Source organism: Anopheles marshallii, chromosome 3 (genome assembly GCF_943734725.1).
Source record: "Anopheles marshallii chromosome 3, idAnoMarsDA_429_01, whole genome shotgun sequence".
Taxonomy (NCBI): Eukaryota; Metazoa; Arthropoda; class Insecta; order Diptera; family Culicidae; genus Anopheles; species Anopheles marshallii.
In genome coordinates, this window is record NC_071327.1 from 57,885,009 (window position 1) to 57,902,643 (window position 17,635).

The 17,635-nt window shown below is 43.9% G+C and overlaps 1 protein-coding gene across 1 annotated transcript; it reads left to right on the forward strand.

Moving 5' to 3' along the window:
• The first annotated feature begins 561 nt into the window (after positions 1–561).
• LOC128714785 (uncharacterized) lies at positions 562–16,156 on the forward strand. The gene is made up of 8 exons (XM_053809665.1): positions 562–1,910; positions 9,992–10,172; positions 14,375–14,504; positions 14,787–14,927; positions 15,051–15,120; positions 15,196–15,353; positions 15,441–15,645; positions 15,979–16,156. Exons 1-8 carry the CDS (start codon positions 562–564, stop codon positions 16,154–16,156), a joined length of 2,412 nt encoding a protein of 803 aa, XP_053665640.1.
• The last annotated feature ends 1,479 nt before the right edge of the window (positions 16,157–17,635 follow it).

Sequence of the window (17,635 nt, forward strand, 5' to 3'; positions counted from 1 at the left end):
TTCACCAATAAAAATTACCATTTGCTTTACCACGCTGATGTTAAACAGCTGGGCCAACGAATCGGACGCGATCTTGCTTGTTTGCCTTCATATTTCTTCGGCCTTTAATATGACTAAGACGAGACAGGGTTAAAAAACAAAACTTTCCGATGCAGATCCCCACTGCAATGCAATGCTTAATCAGTGCCCATCTGGTTATTGTTTTCCCTGTTGCCACACTTTTCTGGTTGGGTTTGATTTACGAGATTTGGTTACCGCGGTTCGTAGCGAAGCGTGCACGTGTGGTGCAAAGGAATTCATACAAACAACCACCAGCAGCAGCAGCAGCAGCCAAACATCGTAAACAAAGTTCGTGACAGATGTTATTAGGGCGATCGCGAGGAACGAAAACATTCTATAGTAATAAAATTGCTTAATCTCTCTTTCTGTCACTATATATATCTCTCTCTTTCTCCTTCTTTTTCACCGTATACTTCTCTATCTTTGATCGTAATTTATGCGCACGGAAGAGCAATAAATACAACATTTAATCTAGCATCCGTTTATGATGTGTTTCAGCCCATGATGGACGGGTCGCCACCGAAAACCAGCCGGAAAGTACGTTTCTCCCTGCCCGAACCGGCCGTACCGGCCGTTCCCTCCACAATCCCCGTCCAGAAGCAACGTATGGCACACGGAACAATGCAGTACGTGAATGGGACGCTCATCAGTCAGTCGCAGCAGACGCCATCTTCGGCGCAAACGCGTGCCCATCAATCGTTACAGATCACACCGACACCGACATCTGCCACCTCGTCCACGATCGGTAGCACTGGAGCCTACAAACCAAAGGAACTGAACAACAAGATCGTGCTTCACCTGCGTCCCTCCGTCAATTCGCTCGATAGTGGAAGCGAACTATCCTCGCCGAAAGGATCACCGGGCGCCTCCACCGATGGGAAACCGGCCAGACAGAAGGCTTACTTGCAAAAATCAGGTTCCGGCAATGGGTGTGCTTCCACTGGTGCTGGGACCGGTGGTTCCGCGCGATCACTGAAAACGTTGCCTCAAATTAATCAAAAATTTCCCAGCTCCGAGGACGTCAACAATAACGTCGGGCAGGTGAACCGTACCAGACCGAGTGAGGATCTCGGGACGATTGCTGGCGGTCTTTGGAACCATCCGACAAAGAAGCCAACCATCATGCTGCGTACGATCTCAAACAGTGGTTCGCAGACGCACCCGTCGAAGGCACCAATGGCAGCACGAACTCGTGCGAAATCGGTTGGAAAATTGCAGACAAGTGTCGGTGCTGGCGGACGGCATTCGAAGTCTCTAATCTCGCCGCACCTAGCACCGATGGATGGGATGGTGGTGAGGGTGCAGGAAACATCCAACAAATCGGTCGAATTGCCCGGAGCAGTTGAGCCTAAGGATCGACGTGTGGAAGAGATTAACGTGTCTAGTATTATCCGACAAACCAGCACACCCAACGGCGGTAACCATCGTTCCATGTACGGGAAAAGTGGCCAATATCTAGCCGTCCCAGAATACACCGATCGGTACGAAGGCATGGAGACGGCCGTCTCAGCAACGCTGAACGATGAGGAGGAAGATGAGTTTGAAGACAGTGAGCAGGATGGAAACGGTAGCAGTGGAAATGCTGACGAGCGGAATGGAACATCCCACGATCCGGCAGGCAATGGGAACGATCCGCTGAAGGGTGTTGCGGGGGACGATGGAAAGTTTCGATGCGCACGGGACACGAACCTCGGTCGGGACCGGAACACCGCCCAGTTTTGGGACTTTGTCGAAAGGTGGCGCACGAATCGCGCGCTCAAAAAGCTAGAAAGTGCCAACCATGAACCGAGCGCACCTGTCAGCACGACGGTACTGATCGGTTCGGACCGGGGCAAGTCGGAAACGAAAAGGTAAGAGTATAACTTCCATTGCCAGTAAATATAATAATCGATGCAGTAAATTTATAACTAAATTTTGAATACCAGGTTAAAAATTAAAATAACATTTATAAATCAACTTCTTATTTTAGGAAAAATTTTAAGAATCTTCTAAAAGGTTTGTTAAGGTTTAAAGACAATCGGGTCTAGTCAAGGGCTTTAAATTAACTTGAAACCGTTAAAAGCAACTAGTTCCGAGTTAGATTATAGCACAAAATCTAAGCAAACAGGTGAACAATTGATCGAAAATACCTCCCGTTTTCATATAAAACAATTATTTTTTTAATTCTGTTAATGTTTTCATTCAAAAAGTCGTTTGCATTGCTGAGCAAATAAAGTACAGAGAAGGAAGTCGACTTTGTAACTTTGAAGCATAAATGATACTGCACCATGTTTCGACATACGCGAAATTTCGAGACACACGTATCTTTTGCGGTTCGTTACGGGGGGTATGGCTACGGTTCGGTAGCGTATCTCGGAAAATTTCCTGTACACGCAAACACTAGTGAAATATTTCACACATTTCAAAGCTCGCAAACTTTCGCAAGGCGTGAAATATTTCACCATCACGCGCTGGCGCTTTCAATCCTACCGCATAAACGCGCGCCAGCAACTTTGCTTTTCTTTCTGCGTGTTTTTAAACCGGCAGCTGAGCTAAACTGTTCATTTACCACCCGGCAGCTCGTAGTATACGGTCGGTCGTCCGGCAGCTCCCATCGTTTGATTCCAGCTTTTCCAAAAGTGACGGTTTAATTTTTTGTGTTTCAAACTCTGTTCCACCGCCAATCAGAACCAATTCGGGGCGAACAAAAATATAGTGCAAGCGAATAATCAATAGTCGGGTTGAAGGCGGGTAGTGGAGGTTCCGTGGGGTGGTTTGTTTCTTGTTGCGAATTGTTTCTAAACCGATACATAATTCCTCCACCCCGTGGTGAGTGCGTTCGTCAGAACGGTAGCTTCCCATCCGGTTCCCTGCCCTCCAGTTGAGTGAAACACGCGCGTCACGGTTTTGCGTGGAAAGGCAGCGGTGAAAAAACAACACGGCGTCGCTATAAATCGTGAGTTATATTTATTTTAAACTGCAATGCTCTACTGCGCCACCAAGCTGGTACACGGTTTGCATTAATTTGATGGTGATGTTTGAGTGAAATGTTCGAGTGCGTACCTGTCGATCGATCACTAGCTGGCCGGTTGATCGCAACAAGGGAACCTTTGGGTGTTATGTTCTCGTTACTTACAGACCGTCATAACGGATAGACACCTTTTTTTATGACAGCAACACTCTATTAATATCTAGTTGTTATTGATGGGAGAAAGGCCAGGCCGTTTGTCTATCCTAGCAATATCTCAGCGAAACAAAATTGCATGCTATAAATGTTACATTAAATACTGGACCAGAGCATCATAATCCCACCATTTTGCCACCCAATCACAATTTGGTGCGTGACAGCACGAACGGATTAATCGTTTGATTTTCCATTCGCAATGCGATGTAATTACACGGCCAACGCTCAATGCAAATGGCTGCCTGCATCGAGCCACCCTATCGAGTGACACGTTTATCGCTGCACTCGCGTGCTGTTGATAAAGTGAATTTCTCTGTCCAAATTCCTGCTCAATTATTCAACCGAACCAATGAAAGCAGATAGAGATCGATTTGGAAATGTGAAATCCGGGTGCAAATGTTCTTTTATGCTGTATTTTTTTGTTGTGTGTGAGATGTTCACCTATACGTAAAACGAAGAGTTAAAACCCCCTCTTTGGGTAGTGAAACCAAAAAGCAAAAAGAAAACACCACATAAATATAATTAAACGCCACTTATTGGGCGCGGAAATGAATAGGTAAACAAACATTCGACTACACGCTGTCCGTTAAAAATATCAATCCAGCATCGAACCGTTCCAATCGGGAAGGGTGTGGTAGACAGCACCAAAAAAAAAAAAAAAAAAACAGGGGTAGAGGGTGGAAATAAAGGCCCCCGGTTCCGTCGAAACGGATGTTGTTGAGCCGACCTGAGACAGTATGGCGTTTGACATTAACGATCGGCAACGAAAACGCAACCTCACCCCAGCGCCAAATGCAACCCCGGCTCACCAGAGGGTCGCTATATCGAGAATCGAAAAACTGGGGCAAACTGTACCGTTTGGTGAGACGCGGGAAAGGGTCGGAAAAACTGTCATCACACAAATTGAAAATAAAAAAAGAAACTCAACATCGCATGAAAAAAACAAAAAAAAAACGCTTCGTAAAAAACGGCGTTGTTAACAGCTCCGACACCGTTTGGCATTTCGATCGATTTTCAAACGCGAATTGGCGGTGATGAGCTAAAGCACACACATCCGCATACACGCTTGCGGTCCATATTATTTATGCCGGTGGTGGCCGGCGGCAATTAAAAGCGGAAAGGAATAACCACCGAACGATAGCATCATCCGGCATGGTGAGATCCCCTCCCCCTCGCCAAGGCAAGGTTTGTCGATGCCGGCGTAAAAACCTTGCAAAAATTGCAACGCAACGCGACCATTGACAGCTAAACAACAATTAGAATAAATCAAACACTGTGCAGCGGATGCAGATATTGCATCGTATGCATTCGGCTTGTCTTTTTGCTTTGCTATCTGCGTCGTAATTGTCCGATTGAACGGGGACTATTGCAATATTGCGATTGCGTTTAGACGTGACATACAGTGTTGCACGTTTGTTTGATGCGAGAAAACCAAGGGTTGCAACTGTATCCGGAAGGGTGGTCGACAAGATCGATGGAAGAAAATGTTTATCACAGTGAGAACTAGCATTTCACCAACAGCGGAGCATCATTCGACGTATTGGTGTTAATGCAGGGGTGAAGGATGCAAAAATGAAGATGTACAGTGCTCGCGATCGTAGAACGAAGATATGTCAACACAATTCCACAGCCGGCATCATACGTTCGCCAGAGTTCACGGTTGGGTGAAATACAAACGCTCGTTAAAAGTTAAAGACATACAGACACACACACACACACAATAATTAGCTCGGACTTGGGGGCGATAAATAATGGGCTGATCGGTATCTAAATTGACTCGCCACACACCACACCTGCACATGCCCGGTAATTGACAGGTGATAATACGCTTGCGAGCGAAGATTTCGGGTTGAGCGGTGGTGGTGGGCCGTAAATCAAAAAGGTGTCGGATGCGATCAAACAAACAACCGTGGATTTTAACCGAGGGAGTTTGTTCGAGCAGTTTTGCAATGTTCGGAACACGTTCGCACCATACCGATCGCACATCATTTCTCAGCGAGGTGTATTTATACGGAGCGCCACTGCTAAACACATTCATCTGAAACGGTTCGGAGAAAGATTTGTTCCCACCTTTTGCCGAATAGATAAATACTAATATCTAGCAAGTGGCCCAAGTGCACGCCAAGTGCGGCTTGGTAAGGAACACCACCTCGAAGGAGTGAAACAAACGGACCGTGTACTAAAATAAACAAACCCTGTTTTTGTTTTAGTAAGTGTAAGACAGCTTTATGATGCATTATCTCCGGGATCGCCACACCACAAGCAGGAAGGTTTTATCAGTAGCTGCATTTTGCTAGTAGTGATCTTCAGCAACCTCTTCGGCGGTGAGCAGCAGTGGTTTTTGGTAAAGGTGTGATTTATGGCCCATGCCAATAGGTGCCACCTCGCCCGTTTATTAATAGCTTCCCGGAGCGTTTAACGGTAGCGCGGTGATGGTGACAGTGAATGTCTGCCGTGCAAGCAAAATCAGTGCACTAGACTGATCAGATCGAGCGACAGATTCGCCCACAAGGTACAATCAATTGATTGTGCGCAGGGGTGCTGCAGATGTGTCACACAAATTAAATCCAACCAATTGACCCGTACAGCTGCTACTAGTGGGACACTAATTTTTACGTAGAGCAAGTCTCCAGACATTGCTCGTTCGGTGATGGTAACGCCATGGATCTTGCGTCTAGTCATACTCAAACCGTTCAGTGATTATTTCTTTCCATTTCCTAGTAGTTAGTTAACGCCTCTAACCCATCCCATGATCGCCTGCACACGGGTGTATGATGTGGTCGGCGAATATGTTGGCGAAGAATTGCCGCCAGCCTCCAGCAGCCAAACCAAACGGCATCCTACCGGCCGCAAAAGTTGTAGGATAAATATTTATCCACCAAAGAGATGAATGTATCGCTTCCTTCGCTACCCTGCCCCATCCCGACCGGTCTGGATCGAACCAGTGATCGCACCAACCATTCCAAGTGCTGACGTGTTTCGCAGATTTTCGCTGCAATGGATGATATGGGGATGGTTTTTTTTTTCATGCTCACGGTGGTTCTTTCCCACCGTTGGTACGCGTATGGACGGATGGTCTATTTGTACAGGACTCTGGCTATACATTTACGCCCGCAAATGAAGATGAAAAATGGATGCGCCCCAGCACTGTGCAAACTTTCACGCTCGCTCCCCCTGCGCTGGTACAGCGAAGCTCCTCAATTTCAAAATTTTAACCACCCAGAACGCATGTTTCCCGGTGTCTAGAACTGTACAGCAAAAGGGGTTTAAACGTGCGATAATTTATCATAGCGCATTTAGCAAACCGGTCGGAAGGCAAACTGTCGACTTTTATTTACACGGCACGATGGAAAACCGTTTCTGGGAAGATGGTGCACAGTTTAATGGTTTCTTGTCCAGAAATGCTAATTAAACGTCAATCACTGCATCAAATTCACACATCCATCATTCCTGCTCTGGGGGCACATGTACTCTCCTGCACATGTGCGATTAAATAATCGTAATTCGGCTATCGGCAATGCAAGAAAAAAAAAGCGAATAAACTTACACATGCTCAGAGTTTGATAACGTTTGCTGTCTTCCTTATCAACCTTGCTAAGCCCCATGGGTCATGCGGCATAACTTTCACTGTTCGAACAAGACGTCATTCGAGTGGACAAGAGCGAGGGAAAGGAAAGAAAATAAATAAATAAATACCAAACCCAATGCCAACACGTAAACAACGGTCCTCTGGTCACGGTGGAGGTCAGTCGCGATTGTACAGTATCTGTAAAGCATCGGGCGGTTATGACATCTCCGCCGAAACCAGTTAATTTTAAGCGTTTCCCTTGATTTTTGTTTTGTTTTGCCATGTTGGTGTTATTCTTCGGCATAGTAGTAAGTTGATAGGAAGTAAGACGTAATTCGCGGCACAGCCAGAACTGGATCTGTGGTACGCTTTGAGCATTCGTCTGCGCCAAATCGTGACCCCTGACGGACACGGTTCGACGCAAAGTGGGATGAATGTTCTTTAATTCTGAGATTCGTGGATTTTACCGCACTGCGTCACCCCGAATCCGTCCGTTTCAAATCACACTTGAGAGTGATGTGGCAGTGTCCAAAATTTCCTCCTCGAGAGATGAAACTAGCACGCCGTGTTCTATCGCGAAAGCTGTACAAGTCTGGCGTTAGACGACGCAGCATCACATAAACTGTATCCATCATCGGGCTGCACTGTTGTTGGCCGGCAGACATCTGCGGACGATCGGGCCTGATCGATTGAGAGGTACCGCGGTTGGTTAAGGGTCTGGGACACGCAGCTGTACCCGTGGAACTCTCATACGAAATAATCCAAACAAACGCAGATGTACGGTATGATGAATTGTTCTCGTTAGAATTTAATGTAAGCTATATCGTTTCGCACCTTTCGGTAGCTGAGATCAGCTTCGTAACGTTAGTGGCACGTATAGTCTTAGTAGAGGACGATCAAAGAAGACCATCTGTTTGTGTAAAATTTCCCTCAACTAATCCTTTCATCCTTCTTTGTTACTGTGAGCACTTGTGCTCGGCATCGTTTCATATCATCTGTGGTTGATACAGCGTGCGTGTTCGGTCGTTTGGATTGGGGAATTAAAAATAAAAATTCCTTCAGTCGTTCGCACTTTTTCAATAGTACCCTGCTAGGATACTATGCGTCTTCGCACCGCGAGATTGGCGAGAGATTGGCTGCTGATGTTGTGTGTGAGTTTATTCTCTGCTCCTCACTTCAAACTTCAGAAAACTTCAAAGAAATGACTATGGAACGTGTCAGTGGCGATAGACATCTGTTTGAACTGCTGATAGATATATGCAGCATATGCTTTGTACTAAAAGCTACTAAAAATCGTTGCTTTGTACTAAAGCAGGGGTCCCCAAACTACGGCCTTCGAAGGCCGCCAGTGCGGCCCGCGACACTGTTGCTAAACTTTAGTTGTTATAGAACTACATTATTTACATAAATTTGTATTATTTTCTAACAGTTCAAATAACAATTATTGTTTTAGTTAATTAAATGCAAATACCTATATTAAGTAAACAAAAATATATCTGGAGCGCAATATCTGTGTAAATGTCCCGCAAATAAGCCGAAAAGTTTGGGGACCCCCGTACCAAAGGAAAGGAAGAATATAGATTAAGAACTGCACACATTTACTGTTTTTTTTTATAACTGTTTGATTTATTTATTGTTTGCCTTTAATACTGTACAACAGTCAGCTTATTTAACTAAAGTTCTAACCCTAACAAAGAAAACCAAAACGCGGAAAAAATGAATAAAAAGAACTGATAGACAGCATGTGAGGAGAAACGAGAAGTGATCGAATAAGAGAAATTACAAAAAGGATACTATTATAGAGTACTTATTAGAGAACGCATATAGGATAATGATAAATGGAAATATATATATATATATATTATATATAAATGGATAAATGGGTATCGTGTTTAATATCACAAGTTGATTGCAAAATACCAGCAACTTGTTAAACTTCACCCCAAGGTAGAGCGTCTTCCTCACCGACGACATAATTTTCATAAAACTAGAAGCGTTCGGTCGTCAGACAGCCATTTAGCCTTCCTATCGCTCATTAGTATGCATTTGAGTACACGACCTCAGTCAAAGTGGCTTACGCGCCATCGCTTATGTCGTGTATTTCTGATTACTCCGTTCTGGTAGCATTGTTCACTGCGTTGTATGCATCACAGTGCGCCTTAGCGTAATGCTCAGTGGCGATTAATGAGCCTATTAAAACACAAAACACTCATCAGCGGATCACTGGACTGTGGCCGGATGGCAGGGTGCAGTTGAGCAATTCGAAGAAGCTCGCCAGTAGACCCAGAGCGAACGTAACGTTCTAGCTCCGGAAGTGTACTTCCATGAGGCGAAAGAAAGCCACATCAGGCATCGAACGGACGTTACGTCAGCCATCATAGTACGGCGGGACGAATATGCTCCCTCCCGGGAGGTGACATGCAAACGTGATTAAGCCCGTGATTTAGTTGGGGCATCGCACGGACAACCCGCACGAGAGACACCCTGTGCTGCACACTGCATGGTGCCATGCGGCACTCAAGACGCTACTCTATTTATATCGATTGATCGAGGGCAAGAAACTGGCGTAAGCATACACGCACACACACCATCGGATTGGGTAGTTCGGGAATGTGGAAACACTGGTAAGGCCCCATGTGGGAAATGTTGTACTACTTTACTGCCCTCACCAGCATAAACACCGTGCCGGGGGTGTGTGTGTCAGTCTTGCTTCATCGCGTTCCTGCCCAGCTACCCAACAGTTCCCAGAGACGTTCAACTACGGGCGAGTTGGACACAGGGATGGACCCGCACACATTCCTCGGTCAACGGCACCGTGGCAGCGTGTGAATCCTCCCAAAATACGAAGAAATTGTGCAATGCGGCCCGTGCAGCAGAATGCATACAGCATTACAGGCCGGGCACTGATGCTGATGCAACTTTTCGCTCCTTTTACCATGCATCATCGGGAACGTTTTACAAATCCCGAGCGTTAAGTGACACGAGACATTTGGAAACGAAACAACCAACTCCGTGGAACGTAAACGGCATCGTTTAGGTCGTTTAGAATAAAAGAACACACCACTTGATTGGTGTATACCGTGCGGCCACCAACCGAAACCAATGACGTCAGTAACTAGTGGAAAAAAATAATAGCGATATTAAGCTTTTTTTTTAGTTATAAATTATCTAAATCCAACATTATTCTGCATTACTTTCAGTCCAACACTTAGCTCACGGATACGTGCCCTCAGGATGAGTCTTGAACAGGTACCGACGGTGACGACACTGCTGCGTGCATCCCGCGATGCAAACGAGTATCTGCTGAAGGAAGTGTTCCGAGACATTCTGGAGAATGGCATCTCGAAGGAGAACCTCAATTCTACTGATCGCAGCGGAAGGGTATGTTTTTGTAATGTGTTTTCAAATGATACTTTGATCTGCGAGGCTGGTCTTAACTCTTACGCAAGTTCTAATGGGAGTTCGTTATGCAATACACTATCTTGAGCACTTGATATTTCGGGCTTGTAAATATTAAACCATATGGTTTATTTATGTTAATATTAAATAGTATTATATTATAGTAGTAGTAGAAGTAGTAGTAGTAGAAGCACAAGTTGTTGTAATAGTAACAGTGGTGGTTTATTGGGGAATGAACAATTCTTGTAATTTACAATAACAATGATTTAACTGATTCGCCTACATCATTCCACATTTATTTTTGAATATTACGGTACAGTCATTTCCCGAGTTATACGATTTTCAGATACGCAAATCTAAAAATTTTGACAGTTCTAATTGGAATTTTGTGCGTGGAAATACTTTCTTTTGTCAAATTTTCCCAAAAATACGTTACATTTCAATATTAAAACCATAAATTTTGGCAACAAATTTACCCTAATTGTCGAAATAATCGTTAAATGTCAATTAATAATGTGCTTCGTAACGTGACAAGAAAATTGTATTATTTTCCCTGGTACGCATTTTTCGCGTAACTCGGTAAAAAACTGTATGTTATATTATTCTACTTTTAATATTATGAATTTTGAATATATGGGGCGACCCAGTATTATATTGGTGGCGGTACCAGTTTCCACACAACAGGACTGGTCCAAAATCCCATCCGGACCAATCGTCCGTGCACATGACTGAGTATGACAGGCCTAGGCCTTTTGAGGTTGTTATGCCGATAAGGAAGTTGATTTAGTAAAAAGCCCTTTTTTTTGGATACTTTGTCGTTTAGAAAACTTTCCATTTCTTTACTTGAACTAAGAAATTGTTGCAACAAACATTTGTAAAAACTTCCTATTTACGACAGTAAATAATAACAATATAAGTACAGGTTCGAATATATTGAATATGTTTCAGTGTATTGCAATTAGATAAATGAATAAATAGATGTCGTTTAATAGTCTTCTGCGAAGTATTTTACGCTAGTAGGACGTGTTTTACGTATGGTTGAATGAATGTACAAACTGCTGTTAAATAATTGCGATAGTATTTATAAACACCCACGGCAGACAGCTCCTTTGGTCCTTCGACTGTTCGGAAACCAGTGCCATAGTGCTGTTGTACGATTGGGGATGAGACAAAGCATAAAATGAGAATAGATTAAACTAATTGGAGCGTGTCATTGGGCCCAGACTGACAAGGCTTTGTGTACATTGATAGTCTGTGCAAGGGCTTGTCAGTGCCGATTGGAATGTTTGGTTTGTTTTTTTAAAGCGTAGAAGGCTATTGCTTGGCTTATGAAACGCTATCTAGTATCGGGTAGCTTTGCCTCGATATTGATGATAAATATTGCAACTAACATTGGGATAATTCTGTTTTCCCCCATTTCCAAACGAGGATCATATGCCGGAAGATTTGTTCATAATTAATTAGGCTTTAAATATATCGGGGGCGGGTTCTGGTTGATCTATTTACAGTACTGACGTGATCGACACAGCCAAGTAAATCTCGCAAACTCAATTGGTTCGGCTTAATCGTTTCGGACGCATTGTGATCCGAGGGGGGGTTTCGGGATCGTAAGTCAATTTAAACACACGCCACAACCCGTGTTATTGCCGAGCAGCAACCGCAGCACACTGATTCACCACCGTCGATGTCTGCTCGCATGACAGTCCATCGGGCAATGTGTCTTACCTTCCCCGGCCAGTTCCATTTTTCTGGGGTTAAAGGGGGTTTGAAAAACCTTACCAAAAGCATCCATTTCCCGGCACACCGAAGTAAACACACGGAAACCACCCACCCACAAACGGGACCGGGACCCCGTAAGCGTGGAACGCGAATGCATCGCGTAAGAATCCCGTTGGAAGTAAATAATTTTCCGGTACGTTGTTGCTGATCGAACGTTGCGGAGCGAACTCGTGGGAAACCTGCTGACCACGCTTGGCTACAGTGTTCCGGGAACGGTGGACTATTAAAAGTTGCAGTACACAAACAATACACACGCAAATAGGGAAATGGAAGGAAAATGGTCGGGACAACAATGCGTACAATAGCGTGGTTTACACTTGGAACATTTCCGCGCTTGTAAGGTTGTTTTTCCGTCTGGTCACTCTCAAACAGTGATTTGTAAACTATTCTTTGCAAAGCAGGCCTCGGAGGGGAACGTGAAACTTCTAATGGAGGGAAAAAAGGTGCGACAATAAAGTGTAAACGTTAGCGCTCAACTCATTGTTACACGTTTGGAATGTTGTATTATTCGAACACGGTTGGTTGAAGTTATAATACCTTTTCCACACTCACATCTAATTTTGTCAGAGAAAATCGTTGGAAGTGGAACTTTCCAAACACTACAGCATAACGTCGATTATCCGAGCAACTACGGACCGGCCGCATGTCGGTTAATCGGTTTTCACGGATAAAAGGGACAGCTTTGTGTGTGCAATATTTGACGATGAAGACGATAGTATATGCGTTTTACTATCGTTTAGCATAAGGAGACCCAATTATGGCTATAATATGTCATCACCATAGAGATTCGTCTACTATGCTATATATATACTACGACTATATAAGTCTTTTTGAGTCCTTCATATGGACTTATAGATATAAATTCATATTAAGGAGCCGTTGAGGAGGTGTGAAGACGTTGATGCGTCAGACAGACAGGTTGGGATGATGTTTTTCCAGGAAATGAGGCTCTGCCGTGAGTGCAGCAGGAGTTTAGCAGATTCCTGCAGTTGATCAAGACCTCATAGCGGTTGTAGCGTCTTCTTTATAATCCCAAAGATGTTTTTATTTTTATAATAGTTGATCACTGTAGCTTAAAATCGTAACTATTAACTCATACAAAATTTCTTGTAGAATCTTGTATTGTAAACAAATTCTTTATAGAAATCTTTGGAGTTCCTCTCGGCCAAAACGATAAACGGGGAAAACAAAATCAAAACACTTTTACTAGTTGTCATTGCTAAGCTCACGGATAATCCGCCTGTCCGTAAATCAGGCCCCGGATAATCGACGTTCTGCTGTATTTAGTACCATTCTGAAACAAAAACAAACACCTAAAAGGAAATTCACTCAAACGTGTACCACACATTCAGAAGCCAAGAAAAAAGTAGTAAGTCGCCTAAGAAAAAAAAAGAACAAAAGCATGTGCGATCGGAAAATGGTTCATCTCGTTTGCGGACGGCGCAATTTGTTTACGCTGTCATCGACTAACGTGCCTCCCCGTTGGCCTTTTTTCACACTTGCCGGGGTGTAGCGGAAAGGGGGCAATAATTGTGTTCGATTTCGTGCCCGTTAGATGAAGAAAGGTTTTAGACCGGTGGATGGCCTTTCTGGTGGCTGATTTATTAGCAACAAACAATGGCACTAGGAATGTACCGGCGGTACGTGTCGAAACATACGGTTTGATGTAAGCTTTAATGGTGTGATACTGTGTTCGCAATTTGAGCATGATTAATAATTGGGTTGTGAGTTATTGCACAAAGGTTAGCAATGACCATGAGCGATCAAGTAATTCAGGATTGGTGTGTTTTGCATGACGTTTTATTAGGTTGAGTGTGTGATGTATGATATGAATGTGATAAACAAACCACTTATTTGATGCTATTTATAGTGTTTGATAGCATTGCACACACCAATGACCTTAAACAGGCGATAAATAGCTTGAGTACTTTGTTGATATTACTTCATTAACGTTGACCTAATATCTCTAAATGCTTACACCTTCCAACTCTATATATAAACATTTAAAATCTCTAGCTATTGCAGTTCAAAAGTTTTTCAACTTTACAAATTTACATGAAACGAATCAATTTGATCACGATGCTTTGTGATCGTTTCCGAATTGAATTTGCTTAACCTTCCGCGTGAAGTACGTGACTACCGTCAACTTCCTATTCCGCTAGTTCGAATATCCGATCACATTCCACCAGTATTGACAAACTTCCTACGGGGTTTGAACTGCAATCGAAAATCTTCAACCTCCTGCCCGATGGTCAAAACTGTGGCCACTTCCTACCGCTTGTTTGACAGTCGTTGAAATAATAAATTCATCACATGCAGTACAACGTGTGCGTGACGAATTGCACCGCCCGAATCCACACACCACACCTCAGTAACCCGTTGCTTCTTTTGCGCTCTCCTTCCAGACGGCCATCTCGTACATCTGCTCGACGAACTTAACCAACTTTTTGGAGCTGTTTTTACAACTGCCCGGCATCGATGTCAACAAACCGGACAACGAGGGTAACACACCGCTGCATTTTGCAGCCCAGGCCGGTAAGTGGAATGTGGGTGCTGGCATATTTGCTCACGGAGTGCGGGAGGGGATTGTTTTATGAGTCCATGTGGGGCTTCTTCCACGGTGCTATTTATATGTATGTCTATGGACTTAGTTTATAATGCATGCAAGTGCGTACGGTGTGAAACCTTCTTGCAGGTCAACAACTCGCGCTTGAGTGTTGGGTAGTACAAGGACACTTGAGGCTCTGAATTCTTCATTGTATTTGAGCTCCTCACCAGTTGTTTTATTGTTATAAAATTCTGACATAATTCGCACAGGTCTCTCGGACGTGGTGAACATGCTCATCACCAAATGTCGCAGCCTGACCATTGATCCGAAGAACAACCTGGGCTTCACGCCACTGATGAAGGCCGCCCTTCAGGGCAGGACACGGTGCGCTAAGCTGCTGCTCTTTGCTGGTAAGTGTTACACGCTTCGGTTTTTTTTCTTGTTTTCGGTGTAGATATTTTCCATTTTTCCTTATTATCCCTCCACGTGGTGTCTCCGGTACTTCGTCATTCGTTTTCCCCTCCCTCGGACAGGGGCATCGCCAGTCGAAACCGATACCGGACGAGGATTTAGGGCGGAACAGTGGGCACGCTTTTGTGGCAGGTAGGTGCAATCGCATTGTTACCCCTTTTGCCAACAAATGTTGTTAAGGACGAAGTCTGCTTTCGACACTTTCAGACACACCTGTGCGGAAACGATAGAACAGTGCGCCCGGGCACGGCTGCTGGACAAATCGACACCCTGCGGTAGATGGTCGCACGACATTAATCTACCGGTGGACAAGAATGCGCTCAAGGCACGCAGCTGCAGCATCACGCCACAACCAACACAAAACGGTATGCAACAGGGTGTGAATCACAACGGCCCAAGCGCAATTATTACCGTTCAGGGTTCCATTCAATTGGAAACACTTTCATTCGTAGGTTTTCGCTCCAAGTTCCGCAAAGTATTTCCGTTCAACTTCAACTCCTCGAAGGACACGAAGGCGGTCAGCAAGGAGGGCGAGGAAAACTACACGAAGGAACTGGTCAACTACCTTAAGTCGGCCACGCTGTGCGTGAGTGGGCCAGCGCTATCGGCCAACCGGAAGATCATACAGAGCTTGATTCGACCGCTGGAAGTGCCAAAGTAAGCTCGCGAAGCGGGAAATTCGCTGGGTGGTTGGTTGTAACCGAACTGCTAACAAATACACCACAAGCCAACCTACATCTCCATCCGAACGCAAGCTAACCTAATTGACTAAATGCTCCATCCTCCCATGGGCTGCAGGGAACCTGCATGTTTTAAAATTTCGCTTTCCTCACGCGCCAAAAGTGCGATCCAACCGAAAATGGGCTCACACGCAGAAACAAAAAGACGCATAGAATTGCTGCATGTGCGGATTGTCGTTGAATAGACGATTTCGAAACTGTTTAAAGAATTACCTTCTTTTCAACTTCCCATTCACTGCTTCCCCCGTAGACTTGAGGTAACCTATGCGAACAATAATGCGCTCATCAAAAAGTACGAAGCGTCGATGGAATCGAACGGAACAGCGGACCCCGTGCGACGTAATTCGGTGGATGGAAACATCGGTGATAGTCGGAACGCGACACCGACCCACTCTCCAACCCCAGTCAGGGCCAAGGTACGGAACTAAACGGATATTCATCTCCTTGTGTTCGGATTACCACGGAGCTGGGAAGCTGTACAGGGGAGTTACAAACATGGGAGAATTGATGGATTAATTGTTTAAGCTATAGCGTAGACACAAGGTGGAGTTGAAGTTGCAGACATAACTGCAAGATTAGCACACGCTCTCTATCCATCATGGATCCGTTTTTGGTGCTTACCTTCATGGACAACATATCCCCTCCTCAACAGACTGTCGTAGTTCAGTTTTGTTGTATTTAAGGTGAAATTATAGTAAAATCGCTTGTGCAATACATGTTTAGAGTTAAATCCTAGAAGATAAGTATTCAACCAACCCGGTTTGGAATATTTAAAGAATAATAGTCATTGTGAACGTAAGCATTATCGTACATGTATCAGTAAACTAAGTATGCAGTACAGAACACACGCAGCAAAAGTCTTTCTTAGCAGCGTTAAGCAGTAGTTCCATTAGAAAAAGTGGCACACATTGAACAGTGTAATAAAGTATATTTTTAACTAAAGTTGAAGGTCGAAACGTGATGTTATTTTATTAATGGATTTTCGAAGTGGTTAGTTTCCGCTATGATGTACGGTTGTTGCAATTGGAAAGAGAATCCATTCAAACGCTATATTGTTATAAGGGTTTTAGAGCTAGAATATTGCATACACGGTATTAGAATATGTTGATGAGAAATATTCCAACGAAGGTTCATTATACCTGAAAACCTCAACGGTTATTCAACAGATTTTATTAAATGTAATCATATTCTATCAAATTCATTCTATTGGACCATCCATTATCATATGATGCATCTGTTTTGAACCAATGGTCATCCGCGCGATCACTTGATGGTTTAATTGAGAATTGGATGTAAATCAAGATTTATACATTCCACTTCAAGTTTTTGCTGGCGTTGAACGACGATGTGTCCACCGTCTTGAAACAACTAATTCCGTCGAAACATAACTAGCGGACTTTATTTGCATATACTTACAACCCAAAAGGATGCCTAACGTTGTAACGATTATTGAACATCCTAGTTTTTACCCACAGACGATCGATTTGTTTACACTTTAAGTCTCTTTTCCGTGCAAGAAAGATATCATTGATGTTGGTTTGAAATGTTTCAACTCTACGGAAATATTTCACAGCTCAAACTTCATGTCGCACCTGAACTGTCAAGTTGTCTAACATCTCGCATATATTTACCTTGCCATCAAAGATCCATATCGAACGAAACATTCTGCATGGTTGTGTGCGTGTAAACTAGCTGTTTTGTCAGAACGGGGTAAAATTAAAAACAAAAAAAGTCAAATAAAATGCGAATCAGCGTCTCGGTGCGGGAGTTTTTCCATTTCTGTATGGATAATAAAATGTAATGATTGTTGCAATCATGCACTGTGTGTGATGTGCGCTGTGCGGAAGCTGTGTTTGATAGAGTGTTGCAGAAATATAGCTTCCTATCCGTACAGGTCAATGGACAAT

Coding starts and splice junctions, on each gene's coding strand:
- LOC128714785 (XM_053809665.1), top strand. CDS start 562: ATGATGGACGGGTCGCCACCGAAAACCAGCCGGAAAGTACGTTTCTCC. Junction 10,173..14,374: donor CTACTGATCGCAGCGGAAGG/GTATGTTTTTGT, acceptor CTCTCCTTCCAG/ACGGCCATCTCGTACATCTG. Junction 14,928..15,050: donor TAAGCTGCTGCTCTTTGCTG/GTAAGTGTTACA, acceptor TCCCTCGGACAG/GGGCATCGCCAGTCGAAACC.